The sequence below is a fragment of the Mustelus asterias genome, chromosome 8, assembly GCF_964213995.1.
Source record: "Mustelus asterias chromosome 8, sMusAst1.hap1.1, whole genome shotgun sequence".
Taxonomy (NCBI): Eukaryota; Metazoa; Chordata; class Chondrichthyes; order Carcharhiniformes; family Triakidae; genus Mustelus; species Mustelus asterias.
In genome coordinates, this window is record NC_135808.1 from 67,600,144 (window position 1) to 67,622,361 (window position 22,218).

The 22,218-nt window shown below is 43.5% G+C and overlaps 1 protein-coding gene across 6 annotated transcripts in view; it reads left to right on the top strand.

The window, feature by feature from the left end:
• The window catches only part of nos1apa (nitric oxide synthase 1 (neuronal) adaptor protein a), a 394,570-nt gene that overhangs the window by 339,884 nt on the left and 32,468 nt on the right, over nucleotides 1-22,218 (top strand). For 3 of the 6 annotated variants that reach the window (XM_078218123.1, XM_078218126.1, XM_078218129.1), the window contains 2 exons: nucleotides 9,397-9,562; nucleotides 13,393-13,542. In XM_078218123.1, coding sequence (XP_078074249.1) covers nucleotides 9,397-9,562; nucleotides 13,393-13,542 — 316 coding nt within the window. Of the gene's footprint in view, nucleotides 1-9,396; nucleotides 9,563-13,392; nucleotides 13,794-22,218 lie in introns of those variants that run through there. The other 3 variants (XM_078218127.1, XM_078218128.1, XM_078218124.1) reach the window with 2 other exon arrangements.

Genomic DNA, 22,218 nt, shown 5'->3' on the forward strand with positions numbered 1-22,218 from the left:
AGTTTGCATTGAGTTCAAAAGAGGGGGCACAGAAAGGGCATGGATAAGATGTTTTGAACTTACCTTTCAAAAGGTTTCCAAATGGCATGGTGGTATAAAGGATCACTGGGGTTGGTGTGGAGCATGAGTTGGCATGGAGAACATGGAGGTGGCATGGGGAGTGGGTGGGGTGTGAGGGCTAGAGGACCAACAGCCTTTAATACAACTGGACCAAAGCCCTAGGGAACCAACGGGGGCCTTCTAAGCACACCACCTTGGAACCTGACAGCCCTTGTGACCACCTGCACTCTGCTTCCAGGTTTGGCAGGCCCAAATCTATCCCTCACTCACGCCCCAGAGCGAAAATCACAACATTCGGGGACCTTTCTACTGATGCTAATATTTCCAATGAAGGGGTTAAACTGGACACGTGCCACTAACGTGAAGTCTGCCCATGGAAAAGCTGATCAGACACCAACCTAATTAGAATTTCAGATTATAAATGGCAAAATGATGCATATTGTTCAATGACATAAATGAATGAGTTCAGAGAGTTTGCCAGGCTTTATATTTCAAACCCAGGACCAGATAAACATGCATTAGATGATAAATATTGGGATGAAAGCAAGAACATATGAAGGATTTTCACCATCAAGGAAGGTAGCTTGAGTCTGGAAATCTCCTAACACGCTATTCCCTCCTTGGTAGGAATGTGATCTTCGCTAACAGAATAAAAATCTGTCCTGATTCAGCATCTTTTTGGTTTTCTTTTACTCTGTTGTCATATTATTTTGATATCAATTCACAGGCTTTAGCTTCTCATAGAATCTCTACAGTGCAGAAGGAGGCCATTCAGCCCATTGAGCCTGTACCGACAACAATCTCACCCACGCCCTATCCCCGTAACCTCATGTATTTACCCTGCTAATCTCCTTATCTATCCTAATGAGTGCCAAAGCAGGCTCTGATTCCAGACCAGCTTGTTGCTGCTTCCTGTCCAGGACCTCCTGACTTCCATCTATCAACTGGTGAAACAAATCCCTCCAAACGGAGACACAATCTCAGCCATCAATCACACTTTGGAGTCCAACCATGATCAGTCTAGTTTCCACGAGCCAGATCTTTCTGAAGGTTTCCTGCCCACCTACTGAGAACATGTCAATCACAAGCTGAATAATGAGGGTGTTAACTTTTTGCCTTCTCCATGGAGTCATGAACCTTACAGCTCGAATTTGCTTCCTGCAAGTTTCAAACCTCACTTTCCAATTGAGCTTCATTAGTTCCACTGTACAAAACTCAGCTTTGATTCTGCCAACCCTCAGCATTCTCAACTCATAGCATCAACTCTTATGGTTCATCTAGGTAGACTTTCTGCAGGTTTCCAAATTAATATGCTGGCTTGACATCTTGTGATACTGGTGCCTTTGCCTCTGCTGTGGTTTAATGTAAACAGAATATTTTCAACTAGTGGACCAACAAGAAAGCAATGTAGATTAACCCTGTACTTACTCATTCATGCTTTTCATCATTTGTCTACGTAACACTTCAGAAGTAACTAATTATACGACTTTTGGACATCAGTGAGAGATGCCGTAAAGTATTGCAGAAATGCAAATATGTTTTCTCGTGATGTTTCTCTTATATTTTCTATTATTCACATGCTCTCTCTCTCCTGCATGTGCTATTTCCTGTTCTTGCTTGCTCTCTCGCATTGTCCTCTTCCTGACTCACACACACAGACACACATGCAAACACACTCACACAAACACAAACACACACAGTACACACATGCACAAACACACACACAAACAAACCATCCCCATTTACACTGGACTCATTTGTCGTAACAAAAACCACAAAATGCCACAAAGAATCGATCCTGTTTAATCAGCCTGAAATTTTAGTTGCAGCCCTTTGCTAAGGAATTAAATGCAGATTAGGGTAACAACAGTTGATTTGGGTGAAATGCTGATAGTTTGTGGAATCCAAGGAATTGGCCTTGCATGCAGTCCAATCTGCCTCAGGCAAGCATCACCAGCCTTCAGAAAAAAACTTGGTGTGTGACAAATTAAATGGGGATTTAAAAAAAAGGTAACATTTTATTTGAGCTGACTGATCATTATTTTATTTTCTGTCGATTGTGAAGGGTGGTTTGTACTTTTTGTTAAAATGATACAAGTTTTTATTGGTTTATTTTCTCAGTGTTAAGAGTGCTGCCAAAATGCTTAATGTGTGTCTCCCTGCTGTGTTGTTGCTGTTTATTCCTGCAGTCTTGCAGTGATATATTCAGACAAGTTGCTCGTTATGATGCATAAATTAGGTTAGAGACAACAAGCACTGAAAGGCACTGCTATGATAAATGCTGAATTGATAACGATTGCTTTCCACATTGCTTGAATGTTTTGTATTGCTCACTTTTTAATTTAAACTTTTCTTGTTATTTTCTTGCTGTTTCTGAATGATACAAAAGTCTGAAAGCATGTACTGACAGACTCAAGAACAGCTTCTTCCCTGCTGTCATCAGACTTTTGAATGGCCCTGTCATATATTAAGCTGATCTTTCTCTTCACCCTACCTGTAGCTGTAACACTATATTCTGCACCCTCTCCTTTATCTTTTCCCCTATCTACTTTATGAATGGTGTGTTTTGTCTGTATAGTGCGCAAGAAAAAATATTTTTCACTGTATCCCAGTGACAAATCAAATCGCTGTTTCTTCCTGGCCACGGGCATTCTCGTGCCACGGGCACCAATGCTCTCACAGGCATTGGCAGTTATCCGGTCCCTCACCTTAGTGGCTGAATGAATCCAAGTGGAGAATAAAGTACAGAGACACAATTCATTTTAACAATGCAAGGCACTCACTGTGGGTATGTAAACCTCAGTGTGTGGAAAATGTTCCATTACACTGACTTGGTATCTCATATGTAGGCTACCCAGGAACTGCATTCTCTCATTGTCACTTACGTGATGTGATTTATACTTCAGTGCCTGACTGGGATGATGAAAGGATTGTTTCTAAAGACCAGTTGGTTGGCGCTATGCTCTGAAGTCGGCCTGGGAAGCTGATAGGAGAGAAAAAGATTATTTTCCTCGTTGGCTTTACTGAAGGGTGCAAGTTCAGTGAGTTCAGGCTATAACAGTCCGTGCCTATTAATGAGCTGTACATGATTTCAAATAATAAAAATGCCTCGAGTTTGGCGCTCCTAAACTTTAAGCATCAAGTGATGTGCTGTTGTATGGATTTTTAAGGGACACCACCTGTCACATTCCACTAAGCAAAGAACAAACCTTATTTTGTATAAACAAACTTTATATAAAAGAACAATCCTTATTCTTTTTCTCCTGCTACTCAATACATTACCCATGTTACAAGGATTCCTTAAATTCCTTTTGCTTTCATTTTTGAAAATAATCATAGAATCCCTACACTGCAGAAGCAGGCCATTCGGCTCATCAAGCCTGCACTGACCACAATCCCACCCAAGCCCAACCCTTACCCCCACATATTTACCCTGCTAATCCCCCTGATACTAAGGGGTAATTTAACACTTTGCCAGTGGGGTCAGCAAACCGGGCTTTGAAAGTCCATTCTTAATGTAAGATTAACCAGTGTAAGTGTGGGCTTTTCAATTCAAAAACATAAAGGTTTGATTCCCTGGTGCTATCTGCCCTGAATGTAATCAGAAACAGGGAATAAGAAAACATGTTCTGGATCATTCACCCATTAAAATGGTCTCAGTCAAAGTTGCAGTGTGACAAGGTGTGGGGTCAGTTTCACTTACAGCAGCTTCCTATATAGTGTCTGGCTTGTGGCTTCGACTGACCTGGTGGATATGATGTGGAGATGCCGGCGTTGGACTGGGGTAAACACAGTAAGAAGTTTAACAACACCAGGTTAAAGTCCAACAGGTTTATTTGGTAGCAAAAGCCACACAAGCTTTCGAGGCTCTGAGCCCCTTCTTCAGGTGAGTGGGAATTCTGTTCACAAACAGAACTTATAAGACACAGACTCAATTTACATGAATAATGGTTGGAATGCGAATACTTACAACTAATCCAGTCTTTAAGAAACAAAACAATGGGAGTGGAGAGAGCATCAAGACAGGCTAAAAAGATGTGTATTGTCTCCAGACAAGACAGCCAGTGAAACTCTGCAGGTCCACGCAACTGTGGGAGTTACAAATAGTGTGACATAAATTCTGATTCTAGGATCGCATGATAAAGACTCAGGAGGAAAAAAGCAGAAATATTTATGTGAAATAGTGTGACATAAACCCAATATCCCGGTTGAGGCCGTCCTTGTGTGTGCGGAACCTGGCTATCAGTTTCTGCTCCGCGACTCCGCGACAGCGCAGAGTCGCGGAGCAGAAACTGATAGCCAGGTTCCGCACACACAAGGACGGCCTCAACCGGGATATTGGGTTTATGTCACACTATTTCACATAAATATTTCTGCTTTTTTCCTCCTGAGTCTTTATCATGCGATCCTAGAATCAGAATTTATGTCACACTATTTGTAACTCCCACAGTTGCGTGGACCTGCAGAGTTTCACTGGCTGTCTTGTCTGGAGACAATACACATCTTTTTAGCCTGTCTTGATGCTCTCTCCACTCCCATTGTTTTGTTTCTTAAAGACTGGATTAGTTGTAAGTATTCGCATTCCAACCATTATTCATGTAAATTGAGTCTGTGTCTTATAAGTTCTGTTTGTGAACAGAATTCCCACTCACCTGAAGAAGGGGCTCAGAGCCTCGAAAGCTTGTGTGGCTTTTGCTACCAAATAAACCTGTTGGACTTTAACCTGGTGTTGTTAAACTTCTTACTGGTGGATATTGCCAGCACAAACTGTTTTAGGGTCATCCAAATCTTCATCTCCAGTGACCGCAATCTGTTGCTGCTGCTACCTGGGGAATTAGAGACTTGATTCTTGAAAGCATGCAAAGCTGTTTACCGACTCAAACCGTCAGCAAGTCACCCACCTCTATACTTGGAGGTGTATCTAAATTAATGCCCTGTGTTCAGCAGTTTGTGTACAAGCCTTTGATTATCATCACTTCAAAGCCAAGTATGTCTTCATACCTAAAGATTGCATGTTGGGTAATGGATGGGCAGGAGGTGAGTCCCACTTGTATGCAGTCCTAAATTGGTCTGGGGTTCTGTGTACGTGACTGGCAAAATCACATCTGCAAATATATGCTGAGAGGCAACAACTCTTTACCTCGTAACTGCCTAACTGGTTAATGCCCCATTCAGCTGAGGGTTTAGCACATTTCTTTCTTCCTATCACAGTATTTATTGACCTTTCCTGTAATCTACAGTCTGACCCCTAAAGGAAAACAGTGCTATCATTGCACAAAATGCTTATTTACCAGTATACAACAACAGAAATAATGTGCTACTCATTCAACAAATTGGCAGAAAAGTCTGATGAACTCACAGGCTTCACTGCCTGAGAAGCCCAGTTTGAAAACTTGTGGTATGATGGGTGGCATGGTGGCACAGTGTTTAGCACTACTGCCTCATAGTGCCAGGGACCCGGGTTCAATTCCGGCCTCGAGTGACTGTGGAGTTTGCATGTTCTCCCTGTGTCTGCGTGGGTTTCCTCTGAGTGCTGCAGTTTCCTCCCATAGTCCAAAAATGTGCAGATTTGGTGGATTGGCCATGTTAAATCGCTTTAGTGTCCCTAGGGGGATTAGTGGAGGAAACACGCGAGATTCTGGGGACGGGGCCTGGGTGAGGTGTTCTGTTGGAGGGTCGGTGCAGACCCAATGGGCTTCCTTCTGCACTGTAGGGATGCTATGATAATAAAGACGCCAACTCCTTTTCAACATTTTCACCAATTAAAAAGAAACTCTCATCACACATAATGAGTCAAGGGATGTTTGTGATGCCAAATTGGAATTTGTCTTCCAGCTGCAGTTTGCATGGATAGTTCAAAGCAAATTTATAATTGCATATGCCAGTGATTGTAGCCATTGTATGGCAGTACTGCTGAAATGGGGAACTTTATTGACTTTGGAGCCTCAAGCACATGTATTTAATTTGAGTGTTTTCTCCAAAATCTGCCAAAGAAAACAAAAGATAAAATGCTGCTGCTACTGAATAATCGCCTATTTGCTGTATTCCATATGTTCTCGGTGCTCAGAGCAAAAGTCCTGGGAGTTGTGAATGTGGTTGAGTATATTATGCGAGGATCTCTGTACAGTGGCTGAGAGTCTGGCCAAGTGTAAGGCTCTGAGCCAGAGGGGGACAAACCACATGGTCACCATGGCAAGTGACAGACTAATACATGTGGTATTAGCGCTGGTAACAACCTCTAGCATGTCACAGCACCCCCCCCCCCCACTCTCCACCCCCCACTCCCACCCAATTCCCCCACTCATCCCTCGTTCATTAATAAGCTCCAGTAAATTCTGTGTGAAAATGCTGTGATATCCTTTGCATTAGCAGAAAGCTGCACGGATATATTAAAGGATTAGTAATTAATTGACAGAACAAGTAGTTAATTATCATGTTTGTAGTAGGATAATTGCTGTATTTCATTAGTAAACTGTCCAGCAGCAAAAAATGTACTGTTTGAGGCAAATATATTCACGTTGGCATTTTAAATTAATGAGCTATGATGAAAGGTTAAAAGAATGTAATCAATTGTGACAAAGATATATATAAAAAAACAAGGCAGTAAGGCTACAATACATGGAGTGGGGGAGTGTTTAATACTTTTCTGTCCCAATTGTGTCCATTTTTCTTCCTTCCTATCTGAGGGTGCCCACATCCACTGGGATATATTTGTGTGCTAGCCACCCACATGGGTTTATGGGTGAGCCTTGAGGGATATCACTGCTGAACCCAGCCTGCACACACGTATCCCCTGAGCAGGACTCAACTGATATTAAAATAGGTGCTGGAAATCTAAACTAAAACCAGAAAATGATGGGAAATCTCAGCCGGTCTGGCAGCATTTGTGGAGAGAGAAACGGAGTTCACGTTTTGAGTCCGCATGACTCTCCTTCAGAGAGGAACGGATATTGGTTTGTTCCAGAAGGCCTGTCTGATTGTATCCTGTAATTAAACTCTGAGCATTTTAAAAAATATCAAAGCAAGTTAGAAAAGAGAGCTTGCATTTGCATTGCACACCAGGACATCCCAAAGCGTTTTCCAGTGCAGAATTTATGAAGCGAATCCACTGTGATGGAGTAGGAAACGTTTGTACATATCAGGCTCTCACACAAAGGGATTGAGTGGTAGTTACTGGCCAGGACAATGGGGAATGTTTACAGCTTTTCTTTGAAATAGTGCTGTGGGATCACTGATGTAGCCCTGACCTGAATCACGGTGGAATAGTGCAAGATGTGGAAAAACCACCATCTCCACGTCACAAGCCATCCTTGATGCGTGACAATCGAGCACGAGACACAAGGCTTCTGTAATTGAAGGCTTTTATTGTCTAACAATGGAACTATTTAAACACGAGTACACCATTCCAGACTGGAGGGGTCCCGCCCGAGCAGAGGGTCTTATACCTCTCCCAGGGGGCGGGGCCCGACTGGGATGTGCCACAACAGCAACCACCACAGGTGTATTAATCCCACAGTGCAAACACCCTAGCCCAACAACAACATTATAACAACCCCACAGTGTGAACACCCTAGCTCAACAGCAACATTAGAATAACCCCACAGTGGTAACCAACGATGGTTCACCACAATCCTGAACCTGAAATATGTATGTTACATAGGGCGGAGTGTAGTCGGCTGACTGCGCTGCTGGATTTTTCCACTAAATTGCTGGGGAAACAATCCTGGAGGTAGGTCCCATGATGTCATGCTGGCAGGTGGGCGATGAACATGCCCATTCCACCAGCAACCTCGGCTCCTGACAGATTAGGCAGCCCTTTTAAAAGGATTTAAAATGGATAAAACAGATAGGAACCCTCCCCTCCATCCTGAACCTTCCCAATGGAAGCCGCCCTGGCACAGCCCCATGGCTCCTGGCAGTGCCAGGGAATTTCCTGGGCATGATCCTCTCCCCTGGGGCTGTATTTAGCTGTGCACCCCCCACAGGTTCTGTTTGCCAGTTCCCCATTTGTATAAATCTATTGGGAACCCCGACTTTGGTAGGTGAGGAAATTTCCCAGCAGGGAGGCCCACTCATTATATTTAACTGAATTCAAATGGGCCGTTACGTCACTGCCAGAGAGTCGGGGACAATCGAACAGGGATATCCCCGCTGGCGTAAAAGACACTCGTTTCACCGCCCCCTCCGTCATTCCCGCCTGCCAGAAACGGGGATGGAAGCAATGCTGCCAGTATGATTATAGGACATTCTAACTTCGATACATCTGACCATGGGACCTCTGCAAATGTTATTGTATACCATGGGGGTATGTAAAAGGGTTTTGATGTGACCCCCAAAAGTGCCACAATAGGTGCCTGTCCCTTTCCTTTAGGAATGCTACAATCAAATTGTCACAAATGCCCTGTCACATTCTATTTGGCAATGATAACACTTTACTAACTGAGTTGATTCCTAATAAACAATGGGTCATGGCTTCTAAAGCTTTGAATCATTTCACTCAGTTCTCATGCCCAATTTCGCTCCCCCCACCCCCATACAATTGGCTGATTTCTTTTACTGTCCAATATTTCTCCCTATTTCTCACCTCTTTGGCTGTGTGCCTGCTGTAGCTCAATCTGTGATGATATTTCAATACAACAATCAAACTGTATAAAACTTCAGTTATGCCGCATTTGGAATATTTCGTGCAGTTCTGGTCGCCGCACCACCAGAAGGACGTGGATGCTTTGGAGAGGGTGCAAAGAAGGTTTACCAAGATGATGCCTGGTCTGGAGGGTTTTAGGTATGAGGAGAGGTTGGAGAAACTCGGATTGTTTTCACTAAAAAGACGGAGGCTGAGGGGGTGACCTGATAGAAGTCTACAAAATTATGAGAGGCATAGGCAGGGTGGATAGTCAGAGACTTTTTCCCAGGGTGGAAGGGCTGGCTACAAGAGGGCACAGGTTTAAGATGAGAGGTGGTAAGTTTAGGGGAGACATGCGGGGAAAGATTTTCACACAACTGGTGGTGGGTGCCTGGAATGCACTGCCAGTGGGGGTTGTGGAAGCAGGCACATTGGCAACATTCAAGGTGTACCTTGATAGATACATGAATGGGAGGCGAACAGAGGGATAGAAACCGCGTATCAGCGCAGGCTTGGTAGGCTGAAGGGCCTGTTCTTGTGCTGTATTGTTCTTTATAAATCTCAATCAGTGAAAAATGTAAAATTCTACATTGAAGTAAGCACTGGGCGTTTGTCATATGCAGACTTGGTGGCACTCAGTGTTCAGATGAGTGCTCCAGCCACAATGGGTCCGAAATGTGGGGTCTAATTCTGTCCTTTCTGTGCTGGGACAGGTCCACTTACTGAAGGATCAGTTGGCGGCAGAGGCAGCCGCTCGGATTGAGGCCCAGGCTCGTGTCCATCAGCTGCTGCTCCAGAACAAGGACCTACTCAAACACATATCGCTGCTCGTCAAGCAAGTGCAGGAGCTGGAGCTCAAACTAGCTGGCCACAGTTCAAGTAAGGAAATACCAGTAACTTTTTTTTATCCAGCCTACAATAAATATTCCAGCTCTGGCAGCTGCTGCGGTGTTATTAGCAGCTGACTGACATCAGAAAGCGATTAGGTCTCAAAATGTAGCTCTTCAGGAGTTTGTGGTGCCAAGTAATCGTGCAAGCTCTGATTATTTAATGGGGCACAAGTTAATAATTGATCCTTTGAGCGCTTAGTCCTCTAAAGCTTCGTCATGTTTGCAGCCAAACATTTACATCACGTTTGTAATACTTTGGGAATCTGCGAGCATAAACATTGGGCGGCATGGTGGCACAGTGGTTAGCACTGCTGCCTCACAGTGCCAGAGACCCGGGTTTGATTCCCCGCTTGGGTCACTGTCTATGTGGAGTTTGTACATTCTCCCCGTGTCTGCGTGGGTTTCCTCCGGGTGCTCCGGTTTCCTCCCACAGTCCAAAGATGCGCGGGTTAGGTTGATTGGCCATGATAAATTGCCCCTTGGTGTCAGGGGGATTAGCAAGGTGAGTGGGGATATGGGAATAGAGCCTGGGTGGGATTGTGGTCGGTGCAGACTCAATGGGCCGAATGGCCTTCTTCCTTACTGTAGTGATTCTATGATTGCTGAGCCTGGAGAAAGATTTTGTTTTTAAAAAGCCTGCACAAGGTCCATTGCCTCAAATCCAGGTGTTCCAAAAACCGAGGTTATCTTAAAACCAAACATTTTTTAAATGTGCCATGAATCAATATTTATTGAGTCAAATATAAAAAGACTTTCCTGGACAATTCAGCTAGATGCTGCATAATTGGCGGTGGTGTGTGTGTCACCCTCTTCGCTGCTTCCCACCCCGGTGTATTCCTGCTGACTGAGTGACCCTTGACCTCACCTAACCTAGCTTGGCCCGAATTGCCCACAGCCCGAACCGCCCAACCTGAAATCTGACAGGATCCGAAATCTGACCGGACCAGTTTTGGGACACCGTGGATGGGATTTTCCAGCTACGCTTACCTCAAGACCAGAAATTCCCACCCGAGGTCAAAAGACCTTTGCATGGTCCTGTCCCGCCCACTATGATACCCCCATGGTGGGCAGGTCAGGAAAATTCCATCCCAAATTTTGAATTATCATAGAATCCCATCAGTGCAGAAGAGGCCATTTGGCCCATCATGTCTGCACTGACTCTCTGACAGAATATCCTTCTCCCTTGCCCTATCCTCGGAACCTCTCACATTTCCCATGGCTAATTCATCTAACCTACATGTTTTGGGATGCTTAAGGGGCAATTTAACATGGCCAATCCACCTAACGTGCACATCTTTTGAGTGTGGGTGGAAACCGGAGCAACCAGAAGAAACCCACACAGACACAGGGAGAACGTGCAACCTCCACACAGACAGTCACCCAAGGCCGGAATCGAACCCAGGTCCCTAGAGCTGTGAGGCATCAGTGCTAACCACTGTGCCACCGTGGCGCCCTGTTGTGTTGTGTTGCAGCTTTCATTGTTCTGCAGGATCACTGCTATCATCCTCAAAGAATGCCAAAGTAAAACTTTTTGTCCTTTGTAAAAGAATGCATTTATTGTGATGGAATTGCATTAATTTTATATCTATTAAGGTCTGATTATCAATGTACAGTTCCATTTTACCCTATACAATATGTTATCTTACAGCTTCCCCAATGTTCTAATGCCTTTGAAGTGTTTGTTAACTGCAATAATTAAAGGCTGAATAGTTTCCTGTTCAGCTATGAAGCTTGAGAGAATGTGTACTGATCAATATCTCTCTTTAAAAAACATCAAACCTTTATATGCAGATAGAATTTGCTTTGACTGTTTCTGTTTGTCTTGCTATCTTTATCTACTGTTGTGTGATGATTTTCTGTGGGAAGAATTGTGCCAAGATAACATTAAGCAGTAGCTTGGAGTAACTTTGAACCCCAGTATGATGGAACAGAAGTGAGGACAGATAATTGAACTAATCCTATCATCGAGGCACTCGGAAGTCACTACCCAACAGCACTATGGGAGCACTTTCACATCACAGGCTGCAGTGGTCCAAGGAATAGGCCAACCAGCACCTTCTCAAAGCCTATTAAGGATGGGCAAAGAATGGCTTCCTTTCCAATGCCCACAGTCTCGAGGATGAATTAAGAAGTAACATTTTTTCAACTGATAAACCTATTTCATCCTTGTTTTTTTTTCATTTCTATTCCATCCAAAAAAACAAATTCAAATTGAATCCAATTCATGGCCCCCACAACAGAGACAACAAGATCCAAGCTACAAGGTGAGGCATTGCACCCCATCTTGGGCTTGGTCTGACTCTTCATCTTAGCCAAAAGGCCAAGATGGCTTTGAAAAATTGCATCAGGCGACGCCTCGGTTAAACCTCTTTGGCTACCCTAATCAATGACTCTAACCTAAGCCTGGGAAATCAACCGGCCTGATCATTGACTCTCCCTGCCAAGTAAGTTTGAGCGTAGGTTTTGAGACTCTGCCAAGTGTGATTAGAGATGGGTGATAACATTGGAGCCCTAATTCTGTATCCTGCACTCTTGTCTAAACATATCATAGGCAAAGTCAGGTAATTTCTCTTCTGGTATATGATCTCATGAAGTCATCAGTACACTTTGTTTATACTAAAATATTCCAAGAAAGAGGGAAAAAGATAAAGAAAGTGAAGTTAATCATTCATTGGAAGATGTCAGAAGCACTCAGCAAGTCATAGTGTCATAGAGGTTTACAGCATGGAAACAGGCCCTTCAGCCCAACTTGTTCATGCCGCCCTTTTTTTTAAAACCCCTTAGCTAACCCACACTGATTCTCACTGGGGTACATGTTCCACACTCACTGACTCTCACTGGAGTACGAGTCCCACACACACACTGACTCTCACTGGGGTACGGGTCCCACACAACTGATTCTCATTGGGGTACAGGTTCCACACACACTGACTCTCACTGGGGTATGGGTTCCACACACACTGACTCTCACTGGGGTATGGGTTCCACACACACACAGACTCTCACTGGGGTGTGGAGAGAGAAATGAATAACTTTACAGATTTATGATCTTTCATCAAAATCATTCTTTGTAACAGTCTTAAACCTGTCCTGATGATCTGACAGTTCATTCAGACACATATCCAAACAAAGTGTCAGCACTACCTCAGGTTTGTAGATCTTTTTAAGTCAGTGGTTGTCTCAGGCTGACTCTTACAAACAAAGCATTGGACACCACCAGATCCTTACTGCAGCCCCCTCCTAAGTTTAAATAAAATAAATTGAAGCATCTTCATACTCTTTAAACTTTGAGAAATGATAGAAGCTTAGAAGTTCTTGAAGGTGGCTGCAGAGATACAATTATAGACAATTAGCCAATTCAGTCAGTGTAGGTAATGCCTCTTTATACTGAAACTTTCGAGCCATCAATAAAGTGGTCACTTGTGTACTGTAGTCACAATTGCTGTAATGGCCAACATTCCATCCTATCCGCTGGCCACACCAGCACTTTGCTTGCCAATTGTATATTTGGTTGGTTCGCACGGGCAAGAGTGGAGTGTGTGTATCTGATTGATGCTTGTTCACTTGTCATAGTCACTTTGGGAATAACCTTGGCAGTCACTTGAACACTAATGGTGGATATTTGAAAGAATGGGTGAATAAGACTTGGCACCAACTATAGTTTCCAAATTCAAGATGGCTGCATTAGATTGGGTCGCCCCCTTGTCCTCCACCCCATAACCCTCACTGAAGAACTGGCCGTGGAAACCGAGACTTCAGGGTAAAGGGGTGTGGTGAGCAGCCGCCTTGACATGGTTTCTCTTTTCCTTGCTCTTTCAGCAGGCTCGCAGGACAGTCTGTTGGAGATCACCTACCGATCGACCGTGCCGCCAGTTCTGTGCGACCCCACAACACCCAAACCCGAGGACATCTGCTTGCCGTCCCTGTGCGATGGATCGGACCTCCCTCTTCCCCTGGGAAGTCCGCTAGGTATGGATGACTGTCTGCTAAAACTGGAGTGCTTCCACTTCCTGCACAATGAATCGCGGTCCTGTGAAGAGTTCATGGGCAGCCTGGAGCTGATCAAATTCCGAGAGTCAGGAATAGCCTCCGAGTACGAGTCTAATACAGATGAGAGTGAGGAGAGGGACTGCTGGGTAAACGAAGAGTCAGTTCGGTTAATGACTGTGCTGAAGAGGCAGGAGTTGGGGGATTGCTTTGATGATGAAATTGCGGTGTAAAAGCCACTCTTTCTATTTCCGAGAGAAATCTAAATGTGATGCATTTTCCAATGGTCAGCCAGACAGAGCTGTCACCTGTAAATAACAGTGAGGGATTTTCAGTCCTGACATAATCCTGTTGATTTAAAGTGACGGTAATGCAATCTCTTTTAAAAATCAACCTGTACCTTGCTTCTTTAAATATCTAGTTTCCTAAGTTTAAATAAATGAAATTGAAGCATCCTCATATTCTTTAAACTTTGAGAAATGATAGAAGCTTAGAAATATTTGAAGATGGCTGCAGAGAAAAAATTATAGACAATTAGCCAAACTGATCAGTGTAGGTAATGCCTCTTTATAGTGAAGCCTTTGAACCATCAATAAAGTGGTCACTTGTGTACTGTAGTCACAATCGCTGTAACGGCAAACATTCCATCCTATCCGTTGGCCACACCAGCACTTTACTTGCCAATTATATATTTTGTTGGTTAGCAACAGACAGGAGTGGAGTGTCTGTACCTGATTGATGCTTGTTCACTTGTCATAGTCACTTTGGGAATAACCTTGGCGGTCACTTGAACACTAATGGCGGATATTTGAAAGCTTTTATAACTCTCGATTGCACATCTCTCTGAAAACTAATTACTGCAAGCACTATTTCCAGTGCAGGTGAGAATTTGACAGCTTGGAAAGATTTTGCACCCCTAAATCCAGACCTGTCCCATGTCGCATGAGAAGTATTTTTTTTTAAAAAAGCACTGTCCAGCACAGAAAGGTCCTGCGTTCTTCCAAAATGTGGAGGCAACAGGTCCACTACCGTGCTATCAGCTTTAGGTAGATTCATTCGACATTTTGGGTCCTGTCTTTGAGAAAAAAATGATTGGCAAATCGTTTTAATTTTGTTTTGGATACACACGAACATCACACCTTTATCATGTGATGTCTTCACATCCAGGAGGCCTTGTGGCACTGTGATAACATTCCTACCTCTGGACCAGAAGCTCCGGTTTCAAATCCGACGCCAGGACTTGTTGCCCAGGGCAGGAGAGTTTAATGCAATTCAACGGGTTTATAATCAGCTCGGAAACCCTTCTGCTACTTCCCCCACTATTCCCTTACAGGTTAAAGAAACATTGTCTGGGTGTGAAGATACGCAAGAGAGAGGGACAGAGATCACATCCAGGGGATTCTGGGTCTCTTCCCTGCCACAAAGCAAAATTAGCCACTCATGGCAGCAGAGATCCCCACCATAACAAAAATCGGTTGGCTATTGATTTGAAGGGAGCTTGAATTATCATTGCTTTTGGCAGGTTAAGACCCAGAAGAATTGTCTATTCTGTGTTGTGATAGCATCACATGTAACCCATGCAGTGAAGTTCCCCTGACTCAAGGGCTTCAGTGTGCCGTGAGTTGGTAAATGCTGTCCGCTTCTGCACAATGGTATGGATGAGGGAAGAAATTGTCCTTTAATCTGAAACAGTGTTGGTTTATGATAGACTAGGAAGGAAATTCTTTGTGTTCAGCTGCCATTAGTCGGACTAATGACCTCCCATTGATCACACCGCAGTCTCCTAGATGGATAGTGAAAAGTTATTTTGTCGAATGCTTTGCCTGCAACGTCAGCTCAAAACGGACACGAACTTTGAACTTGTCATTCAGCTGACAGAATGAGGACAGCCTGCATTAATCTCCCGTCAACCTGGCAAAATAATACAGGCTTCAGAACTCGTTTTTGGCCTATCAGCAAACAGTTTTGAATGCGTAAAGCAAAGTAGGTGCAAGATAAAGGGTGAAATAGGATAAAATAGGAGCTGTTGATTATGGGAACGAATAATGGAAGGAAAAGAATGAGGAGAGGAGGAAGTCAGGGGAGCAATTTTATATCGCAGGCTATTTAAATGTATTTTTAATATGACGAATAGATATTTTATGACTGTAATATCTCATTAGCTTATTGAGGAATATCAGAGGATTTTCATGATTACTGCGTTCAAACTAAAATCTTTTTTTTCGAAAGGAGGTGACAGAGAGTTCAGAATTCCTTCAATGTGTTTCTGCTCTAGAGTTAATCCTGTTCAAGCAGCGCTGCTATAGTGATGTTTCACATTTCAGGCTTTTGGGTTTGTTTTAAATGTGGGTTAAATCAATGCATGACATCTGGAGCAGCAGAATATACCTCGCATAAAACTGAAAGCAAATAAATTCCAGCTGGAACCGATATCAGCAAGGGACTTCTGGGTGACAGTTTAATATCAGGAGTCGAATTCTGCTTACAAATCACTCCAACTCTACCTTTGTGATTTCTGGCATTATAGAAATCTCCTTGATTTCATATTACTGCCTAATCACCCTATCTATTATTCTTGTCTTGATTGCATTTTTATGGCCATTTTATTTATAGCCGGCGCTGAATAGTCCAGTATGGTGGTGTATTTTGAATAAGAGAGGATGAATTGAAGCAAGGCAGGTTTGAGATGCTCTCTACAAACTGCAATCGTTGAAGATTGTGGTTTTGAGCTCACTAATCTGCCCAACAATTGCAGTCTGTGGTGTGCTCACAATTCCCTTTCAGACCACATGGCGAGGCATCCCAGTAAATATTAGATTTGATCTCCCATTGCACCCCATGTAGATCATTGAGTGACAGACCAAGCATTCATGTTTGAATTCTCAGATCCAGTTTGGGCAGCCAGGGGAATGAATATGTTGTGGCAACTGCCTGTAGACTTGGCAATAAATGGACAGTAGCATTGGAATTCCCAGATATCAAGTTGACCTCCTACCAACCTGGTGGTGGCTGGATATGATATTGGAGTTGTTGACTAATCGTAGCAATCAAACAGTCTACAAATGAGTCTACAATTACTCAGATAAGAGGCAAGAAAAATCCTCTGGTGGAAAGCTTTCAGAACTAGCGATTCAAAGTCACCACTTGGTCCCATGCATGCAGCAGCACTTGCCATGTCCTGCCTCAAATTACTCGAACCTTGAAATTTGAATTTAATAAAAATCTGGAATTAAAAGTCTAATGATGACCATGAACTCATTGTCGATTATTGTAAAAGTCCATCTGATTCACCTCAGAAATGGCCTAGCAAGCAATCCAGTTCAAGGGGCAGTTAGGGATGGGCTATAAATGCCATCAGCGACACCCACATTCCTGAACGAATAAAAAAATATTAAACTAAACGGCTGCGAATAAACATTTTATTCTGCAAGTCAATTGTTAAATTGGCTTAATGGCTGATTCCACTATGGAACATTTGTTTTTCTCATGCATTGTACATAGACTATTAAGAAAATGTCTGGAAAACTTCCTTTGGCTGTGATACTCTGGGCATGGCTGCCAACTGAAGAAAATTCACACAGTGCTTCGAAGTTTGTCTTCAGGGACAAGTGATCAACATCCATGAGCCGGGATGTCAACATGTGTTATCACAATCAGGAGGTGGAGGAAACAGTCTTGTCCATGAGTAATTCTGAAGGGAAATTCAAAGAGAGCAGTGATTGTTAATCTGTCAGCAGACTCAGGAGGGTGGTGGTGAGGGTGGCCCTCAGAACATGCAGTGGGAGAATGTCAGCAAGAGAAGACAGTGCAACGATTGGGGTTACTGGTATTGGCAAGACACAATCCTGAGAGAGCCACAGAGTGCAGTCTAGGGTTTTTTATGTCCATCATGGCAGCAGGGGAAAAGGATTGAGGTGGAATAGTGATAGGATGGGGTAGGAATCCAGGGAGGGGCAAGCTCCCTAAAGTGGGGAGAGAGGAAAGATATCTTAGCTAGTAGCAAGGAGTGCAAGACCAAGCAAGACCAAAAATAAACAAGGGAGTGAGAAGTAGAGTCAAGACATTGGGTGCAAAGTGAATTTAAGTTATGAAGGCCTGGCAACACATGACCTAATCAGCCATCTGGAAAAATGTACAAAACTACTGCCCACTTCTGCCCCCCCAGAGCAGTTTTTTGTCACTTAGCTGGTTAAAAGTCCTTTGCTATCACCAGCCTGGGTAGAAGAAAAGACCATGGCTGGGATTTTCCAGTCCCGCCAGCAGTGGGCATCATCGGGGATGGGACAGGAAAATGGGAAGAGGGCCAATAGTTCTCCAAATTTTCCCACCGCACCCATGATGATGCCCACCTTTGGTGGGACCAGAAAATCCTGCCCAGTGGGTTGACATATTACATGAATATTACACGAATATTACATGATTTTCCAGCCTCGCTCACCCTGAAACCGGAAAATCCCACCTGAGGCCAACGGACCTTTCTATGGTCCATCCCTCGCCCACTCCGATTCCCGTGGCAGGCGGAGTGGTAAAATTCGCCCCGTGTTCCAGACATCTGCTCTAGAGTTGCCATTCCCCAATTGAACCTATGTCCCACGTTCTTTTATCAAAATGTACCTCGATTTAGTGTTCTGCATTTAGCGTTGCTATGCTATTTACTATTTAACTTAAATTGCAATCATTTATAACATACATGATAGTGTGACAGTTACTACGCTTCAAAAGCAATTTGCTGTGGCATATGCTTTCAGAATCTTGGTATGATGAGATGCTATACTATTAAAAAATGAATTTGAGTATCAGAATTCTCAAACTGCAGAGTCCACAATCTCACTCTAGAATTCACAATTTCACTGAGCAGAATTCACTATCTCGCTCTGTAGAATTCGCAATCTCACACTGCACAATCCACAATCGCACATTGTGGCATGGCATTCAGAAAAATACTTGCAAAATCCGCAATCTCACACTGCACAATTCACAATCTCAAACTGCAGAATTCTCAATCTATCTCTGCAGAATTCAAAATGTCACTCTGCAGAATCCACAATCTCAAACTGCTGAATTCATAAACTGTCTCAATCTCAATAAAAGAATTGGTGCTTCCAAATCTATGCTCCATTGTCAATGAATTGTAACATATTGGCACGCTGCATTTATGTTAAATTAAAAGGATAATTTGAAGGATTTATTATTAGAGTGGGGATTCTGCATTTCACGCTGGAAGTGAATGTACTATAGCCAAATTTGTAGATGATACAAAAATAGGTGGAAAAGCAAGTTGCGAGAGGGATACAGTTTACAAAGAGATACTGATAGGTTAAGTAAGTGGGGAAGAAAGTTGGCAAGTGGAGTATGATGTGGGAAAACGTGAAGTTGTTCACTTTGGAAGGAAGAACAAAAGAACAGAGTATTATTTAAATGGAGAAAAACTGCAGAAAGCTGCAACATGAAGGGACTTATGGGTACTTGTGCATGAAATTCAGGAAGCTAGCACACAGGTGCAGCAGGTAATCAGCAAGGCTAATGGAATGTTGGCCCTTATTTCATGAAAGTTGGAGTGTAAGAGTAGGGAAGTCTTGCTGCAACTGTACAAGGTATTGGTGAGATCAGATCTGGAGCACTGTGAGCAGTTTTTGTCCCCTTATTTAAGTAAAAATATTATTTCATTGGAGGCAGTTCAGAGAAGGTTCAGTATGATGTTCCCAGTATGGAGGGATTGACTTCTGAGGAAAGATTAAACAGGCTGGATCTCTACTCATTGGAATTTAGAAGAATGAGAGGTGATCTCATTGAAACATATAGGATTCTTAAGAGGCTTGACAGGATAAATGCAGAGAGGATGTTTCTCCTCATGGGAGAGTCTAGGACCAGAGGGCATAGTCTTAGAATAAAGAGGTGCCAATTTAAGACTGAAATGAGGAGGAATTTCTTCCCTGAGGGTTGAGAGTCTTTGACACTTCTTGCCACAGAGAGCTTTGGGGGAGGAGTTCTTGTGAATATTTAAGGCTGAGATAGATAGATTCTTGATCAGTAAGGGAATCGAGGGTTACGGGGAAAGGGCAGGAAAGTGGACATGAAGAATGTCAGATCAGCCATGATCCTATTGAGTGATGGAGCAGGCTGGAGGGGCCGAATGGCCTATTCCTGTTCCTATTTCTTATGGTCTGTATGAGAATCAGAGCAGTGAACAGTAAATAGTTGAATATATTCATTAAAAAGAAAATCTTGCATTTATTTCATGCCTTTCATGATCACCAGACATCTCAAATCCAATTAAATACTTTTGAAGTGTAGTTATTGTTGTAATGTAAGGAACACAGCAATCACAAACAGCAAAGAGATATAATCAGATAATCTATTTTTGTGTTGTTGATTGAGGGGGAAATTTAGGCCAGGGTATCAGTGATAACTTCCCTATTCCTGAGGGGAAAGTCGTGCTTGACGAACTTGTTGGATTTTTATGAAGATGTGACTAGTGCGGTTGACGGAGGGGAACCGGTAGATGCGGTGTTTTTGGATTTCCAAAAGGCGTTTGATAAGGTGCCTCACAAAAGGTTGCTGAAGAAGATTGGGTCACACGGAGTTGGGGGTAGGGTGTTAGCGTGGATTGGGGATTGGCTATCCGACAGGAAGCAGAGAGTCGGAATAAATGGGTGCTTTTCTGCTTGGCAGATGGTAACTAGTGGCGTGCCGCAGGGATCGGTACAGGGGCCTCAACTATTTACCATTTATATAGACGATCTGGAGGAGGGGACTGAGTGTAGGGTAACAAAGTTTGCAGACGACACAAAGATAAGTGGAAAAGTGAATCGTGCGGAGGGCGTAGAAGGTCTGCAGAGAGATTTGGACAGGCTGAATGAGTGGGCGAGGATCTGGCAGATGGAGTATAACGTTAACAAATGCGAGGTTATTCACTTTGGAAGAAATAATAGCAAATTGGATTATTATCTAAATGGAAAGAAATTACAACATGCTGCTGTGCAGAGGGACCTGGGGGTCCTTGTGCATGAGACGCAAAAACCCAGTCTGCAGGTGCAACAGGTGATCAAGAAGGCAAATGGGATGTTGGCCTATATCGCAAGGGGGATAGAATATAAAAGCAGAGATGTCTTGCTGCATCTGTACAGGGCATTGGTGAGGCCGCAGCTGGAATACTGTGTGCAGTATTGGTTCCCTTATTTGTGGAAGGATATATTGGCCTTGGAGGGAGTGCAGAGAAGGTTCACCAGGTTGATACCAGAGATGAGGGGTGTTGATTATGAGGAGAGACTGAGCAGATTGGGTTTGTATTCGTTGGAATTTAGAAGGCTGAGGGGGGATCTTATAGAGACCTATAAGATAATGAAGGGGCTGGATACGGAAGAGATGGAGAGATTCTTTCCACTTAGAAAGGAAACTAGAACTAGAGGGCACAGCCTCAAAATAAAGGGGGGTCGGTTTAGGACAGAGTTGAGGAGGAACTTCTTCTCTCAGAGGGTGGTGAATCTCTGGAATTCTCTGCCCACTGAAGTGGTGGAGGCTACCTCGTTGAATATGTTTAAATCACGGATAGATGGATTCCTGATCGGTAAGGGAATTAGGGGTTATAGGGATCAGGCGGGTAAGTGGAACTGATCCACTTCAGACCAGCCATGATCTTATTGAATGGCGGGGCAGGCTCGAGGGGCTAGATGGCCTACTCCTGCTCCTATTTCTTATGTTCTTATGTTCTTCTTAGAAATATGCCATGCGATCTTTTGTATCAACCTGGGGGGGGGGGGGCAGATAGGGTGCTGGTTAATGTTTCATCTGAAGGTCAGCACCTCCAACAGGCATAGCACTCCCTCAGCACCACTCTGGAGTGTCAGCCTTGATTGTTTTTTTATGATCAGGTCGTGAGGTCGAATGTGGAATCTTCTGACTTGAGGCGAGAGTGCTGCTAATTTGAGTCATGACGTACTGATTTTTGTGCTATTGTATAGATTCACTATCAGGTGCAGTCGGTGGCCTACATTTGACAGATACTATACGTTACACATTAAAATGTTCATGGGATAATTGATTTTATTTCCCTTCAGTACTGGAACATTGGACACATTGGGTGGGATTTTACGGCCACGCTCATCCCGAAACCCTAAGATCCCGCCCGAGGTCAACAGACCTTTCCATGTTCCAGCCCTTGCCCGCTCCAATTCCCATGGCAGGCGGGACGGTAAAATTCCAGCCATTAAGTCTGACCTCGGAACTGTGATTCACTTCATATCCATCCATTGTGCCTCCTCTTTGTTCACTTTAGATTCTTCTGTTTGGAATTAGTCACTTGAAAATTATTTGTTTTTTCCCCTTAAAATCCTGTGATTAATTAGGGTGATTTGGGAGCCGTACAGGTCGGTAAGCATTGGCTTTGTGAATAATTGGAGTGCATTAAATTTGCTTCATATTGTGAGCATCAAATGGCTGCGTGCTAGCACATTCCCATTCTGTCTGCCCTGGTCAAGCTGCAGGAGAAGCAACTATAAATCGAATAATAATCTCTGTTGTGGATAACCGATGTACATATAGTCAATGTAGAATATGAACTGGTATTTTTTATTCTAATATTTTATCCACTATGTTGATTCTTTTTTTAAAAATGTGGTTTGCCAGAAGCAAAGTTTACTTTGTGTTTGCTTTTTTATA